The sequence below is a fragment of the Hevea brasiliensis genome, chromosome 17, assembly GCF_030052815.1.
Source record: "Hevea brasiliensis isolate MT/VB/25A 57/8 chromosome 17, ASM3005281v1, whole genome shotgun sequence".
In the NCBI taxonomy this organism is placed as follows: domain Eukaryota; kingdom Viridiplantae; phylum Streptophyta; class Magnoliopsida; order Malpighiales; family Euphorbiaceae; genus Hevea; species Hevea brasiliensis.
In genome coordinates this window covers 419,398-438,995 of record NC_079509.1, presented here as the reverse complement: position 1 = coordinate 438,995, position 19,598 = coordinate 419,398, and the positions used below count along the sequence as shown (strand labels likewise).

Below are 19,598 nucleotides of genomic sequence, written 5' to 3'. Positions count from 1 at the left end.
TGTATAGAAAAATGTAAAACTGTCCACGTGTTACTGAGCATGTCAGATAACAAATGAGATTTTGCCACCCCATCAGTTTTCCATTAAACTTGCCATAATTTCTCAACATTTTGCCATCACATTCGAGTTGTGGTTACCCATACATCCACCCCCAATTTTCATTTAGCCTTGGGCGAGATGAAGAGAAAGAGAAAAAAAAAAAATAATAATAATAGTTTTTTAAAATTTTTTATTTAAATATTAAATAAAAGGGATAATTAAAGAGGAAAAAAAAAATAAAGAGGAATTTTAATTTAAAATATTTTTTTAAATAAAGAAAAATAAAAAAAATATGATTAAAATATTTAAATTTTTTTTACAATATAAATATAAAATAGAGAATAAGAATATAATAATTATTTTTTTATAAGAGAAATTATATTTTTTTATTTTAATAGGTTATTTAAATAATATAAAATAAATTAAATTTTTTTTTATTTTCTCTCTTCAATTTTTTTTTCATTCCCTCTATTAAGTTAAGAATCTAAATAAAGGGTTAAAGTTGTATATATATATATATATATATATATATATATATATATATATATTAATTTTTAATTAATTAAATATATAAATAATATATTCATAAATAATTCAGATATTAAAATGAAAATAAAAACATTTAGGATATAAATGAAAATGAAAATACATAATATAGGCATTATATCATTTTGTAGGCAATTTGATTATGAAAATGAAATTGCTAAAATGCATTGTATTATTTACCAGCCATATTTAATCTCCAATATTAAAAAGAATTAAGCAAGAAGACTTGACTTTGGATTGATTTATGGGATCTCAACTTTTAGGGAATCTTTAGGTAAATCTCATTATCCTTGTGAACTAAAAGTCAACTTTACCACTTCCTCTATCATCTCACAGCATTTCTTTATTTTTTTTTTCAGTATTTATGCTAAGGGAGATTATAGATTTGTATATTTATATATAAAACTAGTTACACCTAAAATTCTAAACATTTAACATAATTTATTTTTTAAATATTATAAAATGAGTAATATTAATAATAATTAAATTAAAATTAAGTTTTTATAAATTTTTATTAAATTAATTCGTAAATTTATTTACATTGTTTACTGTTATTTTTTATATTTAATATTTTATATACACATTGTAAAAGTTATTTTGAAATTAAAAAATAAAGACCCTGAATCGTAATTTACCCATTCCCAAGTCTTCAACTATTACGCAATCCAGCGACGCATTGTAACAGGAGTTGCGGGAGAGTTGAGTTGAGAGGCGGACCAAAGCGCCAAGCTTTGACGACCGGACGACTTTGGTTACGAGCTCAGAGCTCTGCTTCAGCGTTGTAATGCATTTTATCTTCTGCTTGGTTGCCGAGAAAACTGAGTAAATTATTAAAAGAACGCCCTCTTTCCATTCTCCAACGTGAACTTTTAGGGGCCCTCTTCCTCCCCAAACCCCTTTCTCTATATAAGATTTGTGTAGTTCACATGCTATTCTTTAGAATAGAATAGCTTGCTTTCGGTTGCATCAAACCCTAATTTTTGGACATTTTCATTTATTCCCCAAAAATCACTTGTGCCTTGTTGAGCAGAACAAACTCATTATTTTTTTTTTATTATATTATAATTGAAACCTTGCATAATGTGGATTGTTGAATATCCTGTTTTCATGGATTTGTTTTCGATTACCAGCGTTCATGGGTTACTCCACTAGCTCGAATTCGAGGGTTGCGTGGGAATGGCTCATTGAATACCTAGCGAAATTCGTGCACATAGAGCTGTCGAATTTACATGGTATGTTTGGTTCGTTCTCGTATACCTACTATATATTATGTGTCTGATTGGTGGGTTTAAGGTGTTTGAAGTTCATTTGTGTCAGATTTGATCGACAGCTCTCCATTTTTACCTCATGATTTGAGTAAAAACACGAGGGAAAGGATTGCTTTGAGAAAATTGGAGCATTTGTTTGGTCCTATAGATAATGTTGCACCTTCTGTACCTCATCGAAAAGGTAATATCAGGTTTTCTGAGAGCTGTGAAGATGTACTCAACTTCATAGTGCGAAAGGTAATTTGATTTTAGTTTGGGTTTCGTTGTATCAACAATTTGATTGTGTAGAAAGAAAGAAATTCAAAGAGATACATTTCTTATAAAATCCTGTTATTGAATATAGATACTATTGTAATGTTAAGTCATGGATTTCTCGGTTTTCAGACATCAGTATTAGATTTCAACATGTCTGGATCAGGTCTGTTGAAAGAGGATATCCACTCTTTCATTTCACACAAAAGAGCTTCCTTGCCTCCTTGTGCTTTAGAACAGGTAACTAAGAATCTCTCTTTCCTATGAAGTTTTCTGGTGCACCGAAAAGGTAAAAAATATCATGGATCTTTTATTTCTTGTGATTTTTTTTTTCTTTTTTTGTTGCTTACAAACAGCTGAGAGATGCAATTCTAGAAGATACTTCACATTCAGCTATTGTGATGGAACTTAGTGGACTGGTGCATACAAATGATCATTATGACAGAAGCCCTGTGGATTACAATGCTTTTAATATGCCATTAGTCAGGAACTCCAATTACTTGCCACCTGAAGATGAGAAGGGAATGGTGAGAGATGATTCATGTGTTAGAAATTTATTACCTTTTAAGAGGAATCAAAGTGATTTGACAAACAAAAATTTAAGTCAAGACAACCAGGAAAGCCAAGGTTATATTCATGATGGTGATCTCCATGTAAATGCCAAGAGGTCTAAGCAGAATGCTTCATGTGTGAACCAGCCTGTGGAACAAATTTCAGTTCCTCAACATGGTAATGAGTTGGCTGAAAATTCCACCGAGAGAATAGGTGGAGTTGCTGGAAAAGGAAGTCAAGATGCAGAAAAAGAATCTCAAGTAGGAAGACTGGATGAATGCAGGTCTTTGGGGAATGATGATGGCAAGTTTGTTGCTACAAATCGGCTTGGGCAGAGTCCTGATGCCAGTGCTAATGATGAATTCCAGCATAAGCAATGTGAGAATACTCATAGTGCCAACAAAATCCCACAAGATATATCTGGAGATGGATCCCACCAGTATATCCTGGTGGATGAAGTTAGCAAGGATGAACATAGGCAATTGAAAGTCACCTTTGATGGAGCCAAAGATGATGGTGAACAGTGGATGCAACTAAAAATACCAAATAGTGGATCCTTTAGTGGATCTCAGAGGAATGTTATTGATGACAAAGCAGGTGGCTTGGAGCATCTTTGCAAACAAGGTACATCAAGTGATGTCAAACAATATCATCACAAAAAGGTTGATAGCATGAAGAAGAGTCGTTTTCTGAGCTCTTATTTTGCAGCAGTAGCTGACCAGACAAAGCCAAATTGTTGTTTTAAGTGCAGCAAAGATGGTCAGGTGTTGGTATGTAGTGCTGTTGGTTGCTCATTGTTTTTTCATGAGAAATGCTTGGGTTCCTTACTGAGCTTTGATGAGAAGGGATACTTATGCTGCCCATTTTGTACATGTTTCCATGCTTTTCAAAGGTACCACCAAGCTAAGAAAAAGGCCTCTTTGGTAAGAGAGGAACTGCATTTATTCATCAACCAAATTCCAAAGGAACATAATCATGAGTGTGGATGAGAGAATGTCACCGACTTGGGAAAGGAAAAGGTGATGAGCAGCTATTATAGAGTCTATGGCTTTATGTGTTTTGCAAATTTAGGGCGTAGGAGAGCCTGATACCAGTGGTGGAAGATATTTCTACTAGAGGAAACGAAAGATATTTTTAGGTAGTGGTGTAGAAAACGGCTACACGTCAAGCTAAAGGTAAAATGTGAGGAGGAAAACTTTTTTTTTTTTTGTTCTTGTTTTTCCTCCACAACGCTTGACATTAGCCTTTTGTTTTATGTAAAGAAAACCATGCTAATTTGTAACTATTCTAATTTCCAAATCAGTTGAAATGCTAATTAGGCTTCGCAAGTGCTATCTGTGGGCTGTGGATGCAGTTAAGAAACGTTAGTAGAAAAATTAAACACGAAACCAAACAAAAACTCGAAGACTGATTGCCTACACATTTGTCATATTTATTAACTGAATCAAAATAGTTTAGTATAAAATAAAGCGAGAATACATTTATTTACACATGAGTAGAATTTTAAATTGAATGATTTATTGAAAAAAAAAAATCCAGACTCACAAATTTTAAATAATTTAATTACCATGCTTTTATATGTTTTAAGCATGCTTCTTTTCCCACACATCTATCGTAAAGGTTATAACCACACATAAATATCTGAAGGGGTTGATTTGTTAAATTCTACAAATATCTTTTTATATATACAATACAGGCATCATATTAATAAACAATTAATTATTATGGTAAGTAATTTTTCTTCTTCATCTAATTTGATCCATACATTGATTTTACTACGGTTTCAATGTTTTAAACAGTATTGAAAAAAAAATTAATTAATTTGAAATTTTTAGAATTAAAATATATTAAATTTATTTTTTATATCATCTAAATATATTTATAATATAATATGTTTGGACAGAGTTAATAGAGATTTTTCTAAAAAGAAAAAGGAAAAATTAATAGAGATTTTCAATTCAATTAAAGACAGATTTAAAAAAAAAAATTAGTTAAAAAAAAAGTTGGATTCTATATAGTAGATGACAGATAAATACCTTAGGATTAAATTATCTATCATAAATTTCAAATACAAATATATAAAAAAATTATATCTTAGTTTTAATATGAACTTAGAACAGAGGAAGAAGAAGTAGCACACGTAGGCAATGATAAGTTTCTTGTTACAACATGGTATCTGTTTTAGCAGGTAACCTCCGAAGGAAGTTTTGGGGCAGGGAAGGAAGTTTTGCCCTCATCCTTGTAGGCCTCATCACATAAGTTCCCATAAGGATGATCAAGTACCTCAAAGAATACAAATATACCACAAACCCACCAATCACACAAAATACCAGAAACATTAAGGTAGCTCTGGGATCCCTCCAGCTCAGCACAGCATGCACCCTCTCCAACTGAGTTGCCAAGTCACCCATCATTGTCATCAGCCTCCCTGCCATGCTTCTCAATTTATCATACCTTTTCTTTACAACTTCACCTGCCTTGGACGTTGGAAATGGATCGAATTCTTCATCCAACTCATCAGGATGTGCGGTTTCAGCATGGGATAGTTTGGTATCCATGTGAGGTGGATGTCTAGGCCTCTTTAGATACCTCCAAACTCCAACCATAAACAAGGAGAAAAAGCATGCTGGTAGCATTAGTCTTGGGGAGATAACTAGGACAAGGAACCCCCAGTAAACTGCTATTGTTGCTACCGGATTCTTCCATTGGCATAAACTATCAAACCGTTTCCAAAATCCAACAATACCACTCAAGCATCTCATAACTCTCTCACAGTTTGCTTTTCCTCTTCTCAGGCTCCGCATGTTTGCAGCTGTATCCAGCATATACTCCACAACCTCCTTCTTCAGAGGTGGATCGACACGTCCCAGCCTTAAACAGACAACTTAAATAGCTTGGTGCCTTATACTGTCTCGCTGATACACTGATAGTGGGCTAATGTAAGCATTCTGGGAAGCAAAGGCTGTGTATATGTATATAACAAATTAAGCAAGGAGGTACAAGTAAATTTTACAGCCAAATGAAGTTCTCCCATTTTCCTCAACCCATTAGATTGCAGGACTATGAGCGGATAAGAGTGCGTGTATATCCTATCGGTTTCAAGGGTAGACAGACGAATCCTTACCTTGCCAATTCTTGGATCTTTTGTACCTCCATTAATGTTGTCATCTGCTCCTAAATAACTATTATCAAAAATTCCAATCGTAATAACTGTATATGGATCATAAACATCCCAATAATATTGTTCATTCCATTTTGGAGCTAGACTGTCTATCACAGTAGTCGTCCGCACCCACTTCTGCCAGTATTTGGCCACGCAATAAGCATCGGTAGTTCCACGACCATCCTTCGACTTCATGGGAAGCAAGCCTTCAGCTTTCGAGATTCCCAATTCCAATATACCAATTTTATCTGGCCATAACTAGGGTGATGTTGCCCTGAGATCACTGCACTAGTATGTGGGTTCATCAAAAAAATGATACACACCATCCAAAAACACCTTCAGATGAAGCCTGCTAGCAAACTTCTCTTCCTTCTTCTCTTCAACTCCCTCCACATGCCTCTCCAGATTAATCCACTTATCTCCCATAGCTGGTGGCAAAAGCCTCTTGTCCACGTTTTGCAGAGCAATCACACACCTTCCTAAACATTCCTCCTTATTACCTCCTATCTTATCCTCCACACTCAAAATCAAAGGGTCATCAAAAGGCTCTGCTGCAACAAATATCAATTCCTCATTCCAACCAAGATTCACACTCATAACTTTGAAACTCTACTCCTTAAGACTATGTTCCCAAGGATAGCCTTTACATAAACTTGTGGTTTCCTATTCCTATCTGTAGGCACCAAATCCTGTGCCCCAATCACATCAACTCTAAGATACCAGAGTCTTGGTGATACATATATCTTAGAACGTGTGTTCGATACACTTTGACTACTAACAGCAGCAGTATCAGCATGCCAAGCAACCGAAAATGCATCATCTGCTTGATTCCCTATCCAGACAGCTAACATCAGCTCTCCCAGGACCTTCACCCCATTGCGATCCTCTAATCTGTACCACTGAGGCGCCAATGGACCATCCGGTGGAAACCGGGTGGGAATGTCCGCTATATCAAATGAAACACCACCAATGAGCTTATTATTCACCAACTCTTTATCTCTGACCAAGATATCTGCTATCCTGGTCTGGAGGCCATCCTTTGTGAAAGCAAACACTTGGTTCCACTCAGGGTTGGAGGTCTTGCCAAGAAATCTTGTTGTTTCCTTGCAGTTACCGATCTTTAGCTCAACAAAAGGGTCACAAGTGCCAGTCGCATTATTCACTGGCAAAATCTTGGCTTTCGCAATCCTAACATGCACGTACTGTCGTTCTTCCACTAGCGAGAGCTTATGATTAGCTGCTGTGATATTCCGTGTGCCAATATTAGGTGTTGTCTCCTTGAGGGAGTAGTCCTCTTTTGGTTTTTGCTTTGACAACATTGCTCATCGAAACTGTAAGAATTAATTAGAATTGTTCAAGAAGATTCAATAGAGATATTAGATTGCATAGTCAAGTAAAAATGGCCACAAAAGCTTCATGTAAATTCATTATCAAAATTGCAGTCTTGGGCATGGAATGGAAGGTCTCATGTTAGAATAAAACAAAATAAATGGAGCACGAAAATGAGACCCATGTGTGAAATAATATGTATAATATTTTCCAGGACTGCAAAAGAGAGCGATGACTTTCAAGTAGATGGCAATGCATACGTACCAGAATAGGCAAAAAGATCTTGCTCACCACGCACCAGACACAGAGAAGCCTCCTCAATGTTTGGTAGAGAGAAAAGAAGAAGTAGATAATTTCAGGGAAGAGGATGAGCTAAATAAGGAAACGTTTTTGACAAGGGAAGAATAAGAGGAAATAAATGCACGAAAATTACGACCGTTTCGGAGGAAAGCATTTATCGTCATAGTGCTGTTCCTAGCTATATATATTGAATGAGTTAATTATTCATAAATAACTGCTTAATGAGTTAGATTTTTGAAAGATTTGATTTGAAAAATGAATTCGTTTGGCATTTACAAGCGACAAATGAAATTCTAATTCTAGGAAATGCACTTCTTATTTTCAAATTCAAAATAAATGCTTGCCATAGAACATTAAAAAAAGGGATCATTTTTTATGCCAACGGAAAATCCTTTGCTATTCATTACATACTAGAGGTTTAATCCAAGTTTTAATCTCGTACAGAATGGAAAGGAAAGCTGCTTTTGGAGCCATATAAAACGTATGTAGAGAGTGTATGTTAGGATCATCAAGCAACTAGGTCTTCAATCTGCTAACTTATAAATAAATGCACAAACAAATATGGTACATCAATCAGTTTGATTTACATGTGCTGTCATTTTAACCTCTGAAATATTGTTTCAGACTCTTGTGACTCTCTGTCCCACCCAGACACTTCAACATTCATAAACTTTTACTAGCTTGTTCACCTCAGATTCTCTCTTGATCACCTCATGCCTCTCCTCTGTCTCCTCTTGAAAATTCCAAGATCTCTTCTATGATTTTTTAATTTTATTAGTTGCAACCGTCTTGAATTCCTTAGCCTTCGGGTTCCACACTTAACATGGGCAGATATTTCCCTAGTTTTCAACCTTAAATGATGGTGGTGGTATCGATGGCGACTATGGTTTCCATACCTACTTGAAGGATAACGAGAGCTCTGCAACTGAAACTTTCTTCCTTCCCTTGCCGACCTTTTCTTTCTAACAACATGACGACAGTTATCTGAATAGTCACTTTCAGAGCTTGAAGTAAACCCTTTTTCAATGTCTCGAAAATGTCTACGATGTACACGTTTTGTGTTCTTTAACTTGTGCCACACAAAACAGGTAATATATTGTAATGAGAACCAATATGTCTCACACGCTGCCCAACACATCTTACAAATGCTTCTTCCTATACACTGACAAATCCCCACCTTGAACAATAGGTAGAAGAACATCAAAGCTGCCAGCAACAAAAGGAAGATTCGAAATTTCAGTTATATCCCAGGGGAAAAGGAAGAAAAATATTTTCCCTTATCTAATACAGCAGCTAACCATCTAAAAATCCATTGTTCACCCTGATGCATGCGGTGTGTTAAGGTTGATCGATCATACTAGAGCATAGACGCATTATGATTCTCAACATTTTCTTCAATAGTAACTACATGAAATATAAAGCTAAAAATGATGGTACTGCTACATTCACAACTAAACACTTTCTTTAGACACGTGATAAAATTTGAATAGTCATGCCTTTCTCTCTAAAGAAGATCTCGACTCTTACAATAAAATTTCCCCCAGTGCTCCTCCACCCTTTCCCAACTATAGAGAAAATATTTCTCAAAAATAAAGGATAACAATTGAGGATTAAGCCAGATCCAAACATTAATAATCAAGCACTAAATCAGATTCATCACAGAAAAGAAATGCTACAAAATGTATCAAAACCTGAACAGTACAAGAGTACTTAGCCTCCACAAAATTGTGAACATGTGATGCACTTAAACTATTTAAAAAAGGTAACTCTAATGTTAAAAGAAAGTAACAAACAGAAGCTAGCGTATTGAAGCTTATGATTTGTATTTCTTCGGCTTCTTGCATGAATCTTATGGAAAGGAGAAAAAAAATGAAAGAAAATAATAAAAAAACTTACTTATGTAGCAGAGGCTCAAAATCAGTAACAACTTCACCAGATTAGAGACACACAAGTGCTCAATAAAACAGATTACATCCCATGGCCCAACACAAGTATCCCTGCAGATTCATGGCAGTTGTTTCATTGTAGTAACAAAGATTAAGGAAATGAACTGATATTTATGGTTATGATGGAAAAATGGAACATAATAGCCCAGACATCCTAGTTCATGACTTGTGCAAATGCATTAAATGCTTAAGTGGTAGAAATTCATGGTGATTTGTTAGGGTTCCTGCCCACATTAACGGAGAATGATTAAAAAGACTTGCTACTTGTAAATAATTATTAATTTAAGAATGATAAGAGAGTATACTAATGATAAGAGAGTATACTAATGATAAGAGAGTATACTTACTCACATGATGCTCCAAGAATAGTCTTGAAAGGGGCAGTAAAAACATTAGCAAGGACACCTCCAACGCCATTTGCAGCTTTGCTTACGATGGTCCCCATTTCTTAAAAAGTTTATAATGATGCCCTTCTTAAAAAAAAAAGAAAGAAAAAAAACTGAGTCCTACTCGTACTGCACAAGAAATTATAATAAGGTGAACCAAGAATTAGGTGATAAAAAAGTAAAAATTAAAAAAAAAAACACACAATTCACTTCTGCTCATGTTGCATAAGATATGAAATAAGGTGAACAAAGAATCAAGAAATGATAATAAGTGAAAAAAATATCAGGTGATCAAGCCACATAGATAACTATAAGTTTAATAGAAATTCAATTTTTCGTAACTTGGCGCAGCACAATTAGGTAAACTTGCATATTTCATTCGCAAAATATATATAAATAATTAACAGGAAAAAAAAAACCGAAAGGAAGGAAGAATGCCGTATGCTATTCTAAATTTTGTCAGTCTAGTAGAAAATGGACTTGTGCCAATCGCAATATACATCAAAACATTATCCACAAATAACTGGCACAGCACACTGAAACAGGACACACACATTGAGAAAATAAGAAAGGAAAGAACCAGAAAAAAGTGGAAAAGTCACTTGACTTGCCTGAAACCCAAGAGAGGTCCAGCCAGGGAAAGGGAGAGGCCGGAAGGAGAGCGGGTGTGTTAATGCTAACGGTTTGGTGGCAGTTTCTGTGGAAAAATTTGAACTTCAGTGGCCGGACACTTTCTCTGCGCCAACATCAACAATCCCGCAAAGGCCCATTATAAGTTGTCCAATCAATATATAGTTCGGCGTTGAGGAAAACTTTCCAAAAATGTGAAACCAAAATTCTCATCACTAGCAACTATTATAGTTTTTGCATGCGAATATAATAAAATATAGAAATTCACAAAAATTTTGTTTATAAAAATTTAATTCTCACTAAATATATAAATAAATTCATTAAAATATAGTAAGAATTTAATTTAATTTAATTAATTTTTTTTATTGAATTTCTTTTTTAAAAAATAAAAATTTATAAAAATTAATTGTTTTATTATTTTCCTCTTTCGTTATTTTTTTTGTCCAGATATTATCTGTAGTCTCACTGACATAAAATGCAGAGTAAAATTGATACTCGATTTGTTATTTATTTAGCACGTTTGTCTTGTTAAAATTTTAATCCAAACAAAAAAATTTCACTGAAACTTAATTTACCATTTCAGATTCTCTTACCATCAGATCACAATCTCATTTGGTTGCTTGTGGAAGCAAATAGCAAATCATAAATCCATTACTCAAAACTCTTTTTATACACATCCATTCCACGTCTGTAAATCCGATAATTTACCATCTTTTCCTCAACAACTGTCGTATTTATATTTACTGACAAGCTGTTATCTGTTCATGGTTGTGAAGGAGAAGAGGAAACAGGCATTCCTCCTGCGTCCATAAACTTGGCAGCAAACTCCTCATCATTTTTATCAAGCATATCTTTTAAGCTGCACTCCACATTCCTTCCCTTCAGCACCCAGAATCTCGGCTTTATCTTCTTTTCCAGTGAATAGCTAAAATAACGTGGATAAACCACTACATCTTTCACTGGTTTTTCCATTGTATTCACCAGGAATTCATACTTCGGTCTCAAAACTGCATTGATGCTGTACCCTAGCAAAGGAGAGAACCTGCGGACCATGAATAGAATCTCTCTCTTCGAGAGTCCTACTTCCATCAAGTACTCTATCCTGCCATCATTACAGCTGGATTAGACCAGAACACCAATCAAGGGAGTATTGACTCAACCTTCAAACTGAAACTTAAGCAGCAGTGATTATGACAAATGTTTGGTTTTCATCACAAAATTAGGCATCAGAAAGATTAACCTATAAACTGATCCTCTCTCTCTCTGTAGATGAGGGAACAATCTAGGTTTTGGATTATACCACGCTGACACAAGGTTGTCACTACAATTCAATGATGCTCACCATCACTTGATCCAATTCTTATAAAATTTTACCACCCAAAGTGATTGCAGTCAAAAGGGAAATTGTCTCGTAACCTAATGTTTACTAGAAATCTCATTGGAACCATTCATATAAAGTCTAATGCCAGTTCTTACAATAAATTCAGGACGTCTAGATCTTGTTCTTGAGATTAATTTCAGTAATACCTTACAGGAACTTGACTAGGGCAAAAAAACAATTTTACCAAACTACTTCACAAGGTCAGCACGAAAGATTATATGCCTGCAGAATAAGCGAGGCTCTAATCACATGTCAACTATAGTTAGCCCATATGTTAATTTTTTCAAAAAAATAACAATAAAGCTGATTAAGAAAATATGTTAAAGAAAAAGAAGCATTACCTGGGAAGTAATGCTTTGTAGATGTCAGACACAAGAAGCTCTGGATATTTTTTAATAATGCGAGGGAGATGATCCTCAGAAACACCAATAGAAGTAAGGAATTCAACTTTCATCTGTAGCGTTTTCTCAATGCTAGTAGCAAAAACCTCAGGACAACGAACAAGTATCTTGCCCACAGTTTCCTGATCAAATCCTAGATCTTTCAAAAATGAAACCACCTGCAGATTGCAGTCATAACATTTTATATCATATTATAAATTTATGCTTGGAAAATAATTTTGTATATCAAGGTTTAAATTCCTGGATCCACCAGCGAATTAGAGAGTTTTGGGAGGCCAGATGAGCAATCCCTAACACCCAACGAAAATTGAAGAACCAGATCTTTCAGAAATAACTATACTATCCCACAAAGCATGTATCTACTGTCTACAAAAATTTACAAAAGATTTTTGTTAAAAATCACATGCCTGGAGAAATTCTTCAGGTTTTCTTAGCAGTAATTGAGGACTTTTAGCAATAACCTGTCCCAACTTCTTTTTAACACCTAGCACTCCAAACTGTTCCAACATCACCTTCAGCTTGCTTGTTGAACAACCCAAAACAAGAGGCCAGGTTCTGATTGCTTTGTCAATGCTCACTTTTGCAACCTGATATAAAACATAATTGCCTATTTGATGAAATAAAAATACAATGAAAAAAGGTGAAATTTGAAGCACCACTGTAGTCATAGAGTAAGAAACATTTTTTTCTTTGAGCTAAAACAGTTATTTAAAAATTACAGTGGCACTCCCAATTGGGGGCCAAAAAAACTTTTCAAGATCAGTTTAGCATTTCTTTACTGTATATTTAACTTACCTTAGGAGGTAATAATATATTATATGTGTAGACATGTTATCTTCATTTCTCTTTACAAAACAAACCAAAGCTTTAACATAAACGCACAAATTAATACCCATCTAATGAACATGCCCAAGGTTGCTAAATATGAGCATTTTTATTTTAACATAGCTTTGAGGAATAACGTACCTTCTCCATATCACACAAATAAACAATCTCCTTGTAGTTATCTTGAATGCTGGTTGAAAGAATCCATGGATATTTTTGTATTATTTTTCCAAAATCTTCATCTACTGCAACAACCTGAAAAACGATGCATAAGTTATATCAAAGGTAGGATCTTGATGTCAACAAAATAACAACCAGAAGAATCATCTCCAACACCCAAACACACCCCCCCCCCCCCCCCCCAACCTCCTTTCCAACAGACCACCACCACCACCACCACACACAGAACAACCAGAAAAATAAATAAATAAATAAACACATAGAAGTAGTTATTTGATATTTGAGAATTCACCTTCTTAAGAGCCAGAACTTTTCTTTCAATGCCCTTAATGTCACATAACATAATAGGTGGGAATAATAAGAATATGCTACCCATGCGTTCCCTTGGGATTCCAATACTTTCAAGAAGTTCGATCATAGGCTTCAAGTGTGAGTCTAATGACAACAAAAGAATTTGTGGAAATGACTCAACTAAGCATCGAAAAGAGGCATCAGAGGAACCAAGCATGTCTAAACCACCTCGTCTTGCTTCAATCTACACCATGGAACCAGTAGGTCAGCTTACAATATGAAGAGTCTTAAACCAAATTTTAAAATAACCAATGGCTATGAGATTTTCAAAGACACAAAGGCACACTAAACCTTTTCAAAAAAGGACAAGGTCTGCTGCAAATCATCATCAATAGGTATAGATAAATGCTTCATCACACGTCGAGCATTTTTTCCAAGGAGGCCTTTATCATCACTGCCAGAAAATAACATTTCCTTCATATACTTAACCTAAAAGCCAAATGTAACATAAGCAACAATACCAGACAATAGATATAAAGATTCAACTTGCCATAGAGACTAAGTTGCATTTGGTTGCTCTTGACTATTTCATAAATTATTTATATTTCTCGAAAGCTAAAAAAAGGGAACTATGATTCAATACAAATAAATTCGAATCTAAATCATATTCTTGATTCTTTGCCCACATACTTTTCAGTGAAAATCTTTCTAACCAGAACATCTATGAAATAAATCAAGAAGATACCAAAGTATAATAATAAAGGAACAGAAATGGTTAGAAATCTAATCTCAGAGCATATAAATCACAAACAAGAAAAGTGGAATAACATTTTCGTCCAGCAGTAGGATGGTGACAATAACTACATAGGAAATCATAATTTATTTGGAATTGCTAATTTTGTTAATCCAATAAACCATAATTTATAATGAGATTATTTTGCTAAAAAGGAATACCCTTGCATCCAATATCGTGATGTCAGTTTTTAGGTACATTTGAATAGTAGGTTAAGGTAAAGTTAAGTGCAAGAACGTTTTCCGTTAAGAGTCATACAATAATGACAATAAAGCTTTCGAATTTCCCACCAATGGAGCAATTATTTTCTCCTCCTGACATTATGCAATTATTAACTCAACAATTATCCAACCAGGTAACAGAATATAAAATAGTAAAAAATGAAGCCCTTAATACATGAAATGCTCAAATTTTTATCAGCTAATTAAAAAAGAAAAAATCATATAAATTTGAAGGCGAACCTTGTTGATAAGAGCCGGAAGCGACTCATTGGTGATGTATCGAGCAACATTCGTAGCCGAAGACAAACTCAATCCAAGACTCTCAAGAAAAGCAAGCTTGCCATTATCACCTTTATCCTTGGCCATATAAATCACTTTTCCCTTGAACCCCAAATCAACAAATTCCTTTCCGGCAGTTTCCCACGCATTCCAGTCGTCCAAATCTTTCACACTATCAATGAGCATCTTAGCATATTTAGGGCAATTTGAAGCAATGGAACTGGAATCCTCGTTGGATATTCCAAAGTCTTGGAGGAAGTGGAAAATGGCTTCATGGGTATCTTTGAGTTGGTCTTCTTGTTGATGTTGAGTGGTGGATGGTGATGAGTTGCAGGGGTTTTGACATTTGGGAAATGGATTAGTGAGGAATTGAGTTGTTTGATGGAATAGAAAGGGAGAGGATTGGAGGGGGAAAAGGAGTGGCGATTGGAATTGGGGATGGAAGCGGGTGTTAAGGGATGAGAATGGAAGATTTGTGGGAATTGATAGAGATTTTGTAATCATGGCGGAGAAATGAGAAGTGAAGCGGTAAAAGTATTCCTCCTTGGCTAAAGCCCTTGCACTGGCACCAAAAAAGATGTACTAGTTTTTTCCGGTTAGGCTAGTTTGCCTAGAACCAAATAGGCCGTTGTCCCGACATTTTCACTGTAACTCCTTTTTTTTTATTGGGGGATGAAAATAAATGAGTTTCTCAAATCTAATACACACTTACAGTGCTTTTTTTTTATTAAAATAAAGATTTATGATTGTAGCCATTAAAGCAGTTATTAAAATTTATTTTTTTAAATATGTTAATGAGAGACTTTTAAAATAAAATCTAACATTTTTTTTAAATATTAAAATAACATTTTTTTTCATTTACCTTTTTTTCTCTGACATTATTATCTCTGATAAAAATTTTCCACGTTATCATATTCTAGTGTTGGGCCAATATTATTGGGAAAATTATTGTCAACATTATTAATATTACATAAAATTTTTATAAAAATTTAGCCCACAAATTTAATTTATCTAAAATTTAAAATATTTAATTTATTACTTTAATCCATGTTTAATGACCAACTAAAAATATTCTCACAATGATAGATATAACAATTACATCTAAATGTAATTAGCCCATTAAAAAATTTAAATAAATGTGGGTGATGACAATATAATGGATACGTTCTTAATTATTAATTTTTGAATTATTTTATATATTACAAAATAGAGTACTAAATATTATGAGTTAAAATTTTATCATAATCAATTTAATGTAAAATTTTAACTTGGATCAAAAATAAATTTAAAACTAATCTTGTAATTTAAAAGAAAAAGAAGAATACCTATATTATATACAAATGTATGAAGGAATGGAGAATATTGATTTTTCTCAAATTATTTTTTATTTTTAAAATTAATTATAATTATGTTTTATTATTTATATTAATTTTAAAATTTATATAAATTTAAAATTCTTAACTTTAGAGTTTATATCGATTTAAAATTATTAATCTTACTTTTATTTAATTTTAGTATAAATTTGTTGCTAATACTATTTAATGACAAAAATATACGTGACAAATAATTTTAATAATGAGAACCTTATAAATATTATCGTCGCTAATCTTTTAGTAACAGAAAAATTATCGTTAAATCCTTTATTATGCCAATTCTACAATATTTTTATTGTCACTAAAAAATTTTAGCGACGGAATTTTTGTCATTAAATACTTAGAAATCATATTTTTAATATTATAATAATTAATATAAATTAAAATTTTAATAATATTTTAATAATAATTATACTTATACTAAAAAATCACGTTATAATTCTCAATACAATAATTCTTTAATTACAATCCTATAAACATTATTAATTCATTAAAATTATTTAATTCATTTTAATAAAATTAAGATATATAAATATATATAATTAAATAAAAATTTAGCATTAACTAATAGTAAAATTAAAATTTTAAATTTATAATTGAATTCAAGCAGATAAATCACATTATTTGTCATAAATTTATAACTTTTTTAATTATTTATATTGCTAAAATATAGCTTTAATCAAACTTAAAATTTATTTTTATATATAAACAAATTTTATTATTTCACTTTTATTAAGTATAAAAATAACTAATTTTATATTCTCATATTATTATTCAATATAATAAATTAAAAATATTTTTTATTGAAAATTTAATGAAATTATTATAATTGCATCTCAATTTTGACTAATTGAGATAAAAAGAATAAAACTAACACTAATTTTATAATTTTAATAAAAATAATTAAAATTTTAAATAAAATTAAAAAATGCTTAGAATTTTTTTTATTAATTAGTCCTATTTTAAATTAATTTTATTCTTTACATCAATAAAGTATTGTAATTTATAAATAAATTAAAAAATTTTATGAAAAATGCTATTCATAAAAATTATTTAGATTTTATTTAAACTCAACTCAACTAAGCCTTTATCCCAAAAATATTGGGTCTGCTATATAGATTCTCTTTCTCCACTCTAAATGATTTTGGGTTAAATCCTCGAAAATGTGTAATGCTTCTAGGTCATGTTGTACTACTATCCTCCAAATTAGTTTAGGTTTACCCATTTTTTTTTCTATCCTATAACCTAATGTGCTCTACTTGTCTAATTTGAGCCTCCATATGTCTACTCTTCATATGACCCAACCACCTTAATCTCCCTTCTGTCAACTTATCCTCAATTGGCACCACTCATACCTTTTCTCTAATACTCTCATTACAGACTTTATCTAGTCTAATATGGCCACTCATTCACCTTAACATTTTAATCTCTGCAACTCTTATCTTAGACACATCCCTTCAGTGCCCAACAATTATTACCATATAACATAGCCAGTTATATGGCTGTATAGTAAAATTTTCCTTTCAACTTATTGGGAATCTTGCGATCACGTCTCCACTTCAACCATCCACCTTTAATCATTTGACTAACATCCTCCTCACATCTCCCATCTACTTGAAGGACTGAGCCGAGATATTTAAAGTGATTACTTTGGGACAGTACTACTCCATTCAAACTAACTCATTCCCTATCACCAATTCGGTTTTCACTGAACTTGCAATGCATATATTCTGTCTTCGTTCTACTTCACTTAAAACCCTTTGACTTTAGAGTACTTCTCCAAAGCTCTAGCTTTCTATTGACTCATTCTTACGTCTCATCTATCAGAACTATATCATCCACAAATATCATACACTAAGAGATACTCTCTTGTATATATTTCATCAATTCATCTAAAACTAATGTAAAAAGGTAAGGGATTACAACTGAACCTTGGTGTAATCCAACTGAGATAAGAAAATCATTTGTGTCCCCTCCCATTGTGCGCATAATAGTAATTGCTCATTCATACATATCTTTCAACACTTGTATGTACCTAATAGATACCATATTTTGTTCTAACACTCTCCATAAGATATCTCTTGGAACACTATCATAAGCCTTCTCTAAATCGATAAAAACTATGTGTAGATCTTTCTTCACATCTCTATATTTCTCCATCAAGCTTCTAATGAGAAATATCGCTTCCATAGTTGAACGACTGGGCATGAAGCCAAATTGATTGGGAGAGATAGAAGTATCATGAAGTAGTCGATGTTCTACAACTCTCTCCCACAACTTCATAGTATGACTCATGAGTTTAATTCACCTATAGTTTGAGCAACTCTGTACGTCTCTCTTATTTTTAAAAATAGATACTAAAATACTCCTCCTCCATTCATCAGGCATTTTCTTTGAGTTTAGAATCTTATTAAGCAATTTAGTTAATAATGCCACTCCCATATCTCCTAAACACTTCCACACTTCAATTGGTATTCCATCAGGTCCACAGGCTTTACCTACTTTCATTCTCTTAAGTACTTCATTTACTTCTAAAGATCTAATCCTTCTAGTATAATTCACATTCTTTTCTATTGCTCTGTAGTCTATATTCACGCTATTACCATTTTGACTATTATTAAAGAGATCATCAAAATAATTTCTCCATCTTTCTTTAATGTCCTCATCTTTCATCAACACTTTTCTTTCTTTTATCCTCAATGCATCTAACTTGATTAAGATCTTGATATTTCTTTTCTTTTCTCCTTGCTAATCTATAAATATCTTTTTCCCCTTTTTTAGTTCCAAGTTTCTCATATAACTTTTCAAAGATCTGCGCTCTTACTTGACTAACTGCCTTTTTTGCCTCTTTCTTTGTTATCTTATACTGTTCATATGCCTTATTATTATCATACTTAGGTAATTTCTTATACCATTTCCTCTTTCTCTTCACTGCTTTTTGTACTTCCTCATTCCACCACCATCTCTCTTTTGAGGGTGCTCTATGTCCTTTAGAATCTCTAAGTACTTTTCTAGCTACTTCTCTAATCTTTGATGCTATCTGTATCCACATTGTAACACCCCCATTGCATAGCCTGGTATATTTCACTGTTCCGGTGACCGGTGTCGGTCCGGACAATTAATGGGATTAGAGCCACACTTAAGACAACTTGAGAAGCCATAAACACAAATAATTAGTAATGTTTAATTAGTTAACTATAAATAAGAAAAACAGAACATAAGAGGTTAAACGAGCCGAGAGTCACAGCGATGAGTGACCTCCTCGGGAGCATCGCGAAGTCATTTTAAACTCAAATTTCAACCGTAAAGTGACTGCGGTCCTTAGGACCCTTATAAACACAGTGGAAAAGAGAAAATCACAAAAAAGAACTGTTAAGTCAGTCAAATAATTAGGTCAGGGAGCCGGAAGAAATATTGGATTATTTGCAAACCGGATGAACAGC

At 33.1% G+C, this 19,598-nt stretch overlaps 3 protein-coding genes and 1 pseudogene across 9 annotated transcripts; 1 reads left to right on the top strand and 3 right to left on the bottom strand.

The window, feature by feature from the left end:
• Positions 1-1,209: 1,209 nt before the first annotated feature.
• On the top strand, positions 1,210-3,985 carry LOC110665936 (uncharacterized). 4 transcript variants are annotated; one of them, XM_021826253.2, is made up of 5 exons: positions 1,210-1,366; positions 1,716-1,817; positions 1,903-2,090; positions 2,238-2,345; positions 2,462-3,985. In XM_021826253.2, exons 2-5 carry the CDS (start codon positions 1,721-1,723, stop codon positions 3,644-3,646), a joined length of 1,578 nt encoding a protein of 525 aa, XP_021681945.2. In that variant the 5' UTR covers positions 1,210-1,366; positions 1,716-1,720; the 3' UTR covers positions 3,647-3,985. The 4 variants fall into 4 exon arrangements, with proteins under 4 accessions (XP_021681945.2, XP_021681946.2, XP_021681944.2 ...); XM_021826254.2 differs by having other exon boundaries at positions 1,221-1,407; XM_021826252.2 differs by having other exon boundaries at positions 1,221-1,817.
• An 800-nt stretch (positions 3,986-4,785) lies between these two features.
• On the bottom strand, positions 4,786-7,821 carry LOC110665934 (FT-interacting protein 3-like; annotated as a pseudogene).
• Positions 7,822-7,966: 145 nt separating this feature from the next.
• On the bottom strand, positions 7,967-11,132 carry LOC110671351 (uncharacterized). 3 transcript variants are annotated; one of them, XM_021833786.2, is made up of 4 exons: positions 11,005-11,132; positions 9,743-9,868; positions 9,346-9,446; positions 7,967-8,655 (listed from the first exon to the last, which is right to left on the bottom strand). In XM_021833786.2, exons 2-4 carry the CDS (start codon positions 9,838-9,840, stop codon positions 8,156-8,158), a joined length of 699 nt encoding a protein of 232 aa, XP_021689478.2. In that variant the 5' UTR covers positions 9,841-9,868; positions 11,005-11,132; the 3' UTR covers positions 7,967-8,155. The 3 variants fall into 3 exon arrangements, with proteins under 3 accessions (XP_021689478.2, XP_021689477.2, XP_021689480.2); XM_021833785.2 differs by lacking the exon at positions 11,005-11,132 and adding an exon at positions 10,393-10,517; XM_021833788.2 differs by lacking the exons at positions 9,346-9,446; positions 11,005-11,132.
• Positions 11,045-15,402, bottom strand: LOC110665935 (transcription termination factor MTERF2, chloroplastic). 2 transcript variants are annotated; one of them, XM_021826250.2, is made up of 7 exons: positions 14,744-15,398; positions 13,841-13,978; positions 13,491-13,733; positions 13,160-13,273; positions 12,601-12,780; positions 12,134-12,351; positions 11,045-11,513 (listed from the first exon to the last, which is right to left on the bottom strand). In XM_021826250.2, exons 1-7 carry the CDS (start codon positions 15,284-15,286, stop codon positions 11,174-11,176), a joined length of 1,776 nt encoding a protein of 591 aa, XP_021681942.2. In that variant the 5' UTR covers positions 15,287-15,398; the 3' UTR covers positions 11,045-11,173. The 2 variants fall into 2 exon arrangements, with proteins under 2 accessions (XP_021681942.2, XP_021681943.2); XM_021826251.2 differs by lacking the exon at positions 11,045-11,513 and adding an exon at positions 11,834-12,014 and having other exon boundaries at positions 14,744-15,402.
• Positions 15,403-19,598: the final 4,196 nt, after the last annotated feature.

What these genes read in the sequence shown, in the direction of transcription:
- LOC110665935 (XM_021826250.2), bottom strand. Translation starts at nt 15,286, where the DNA reads ATGATTACAAAATCTCTATCAATTCCCACAAATCTTCCATTCTCATCC. An exon ending in TTCCGGCTCTTATCAACAAG is followed by an intron (nt 13,979 to 14,743) that starts GTTCGCCTTCAA and finishes TTTGGCTTTTAG; the next exon opens with GTTAAGTATATGAAGGAAAT. An exon ending in CCTTGTCCTTTTTTGAAAAG is followed by an intron (nt 13,734 to 13,840) that starts GTTTAGTGTGCC and finishes TCCATGGTGTAG; the next exon opens with ATTGAAGCAAGACGAGGTGG.
- LOC110665936 (XM_021826253.2), top strand. Translation starts at nt 1,721, where the DNA reads ATGGGTTACTCCACTAGCTCGAATTCGAGGGTTGCGTGGGAATGGCTC. An exon ending in TCAACTTCATAGTGCGAAAG is followed by an intron (nt 2,091 to 2,237) that starts GTAATTTGATTT and finishes CTCGGTTTTCAG; the next exon opens with ACATCAGTATTAGATTTCAA. An exon ending in CTCCTTGTGCTTTAGAACAG is followed by an intron (nt 2,346 to 2,461) that starts GTAACTAAGAAT and finishes GCTTACAAACAG; the next exon opens with CTGAGAGATGCAATTCTAGA.
- LOC110671351 (XM_021833786.2), bottom strand. Translation starts at nt 9,840, where the DNA reads ATGGGGACCATCGTAAGCAAAGCTGCAAATGGCGTTGGAGGTGTCCTT. An exon ending in ATTCTTGGAGCATCATGTGA is followed by an intron (nt 9,447 to 9,742) that starts GTAAGTATACTC and finishes ATGAATCTGCAG; the next exon opens with GGATACTTGTGTTGGGCCAT. An exon ending in TTTGAGCCTCTGCTACATAA is followed by an intron (nt 8,656 to 9,345) that starts GTAAGTTTTTTT and finishes TGTTGCTGGCAG; the next exon opens with CTTTGATGTTCTTCTACCTA.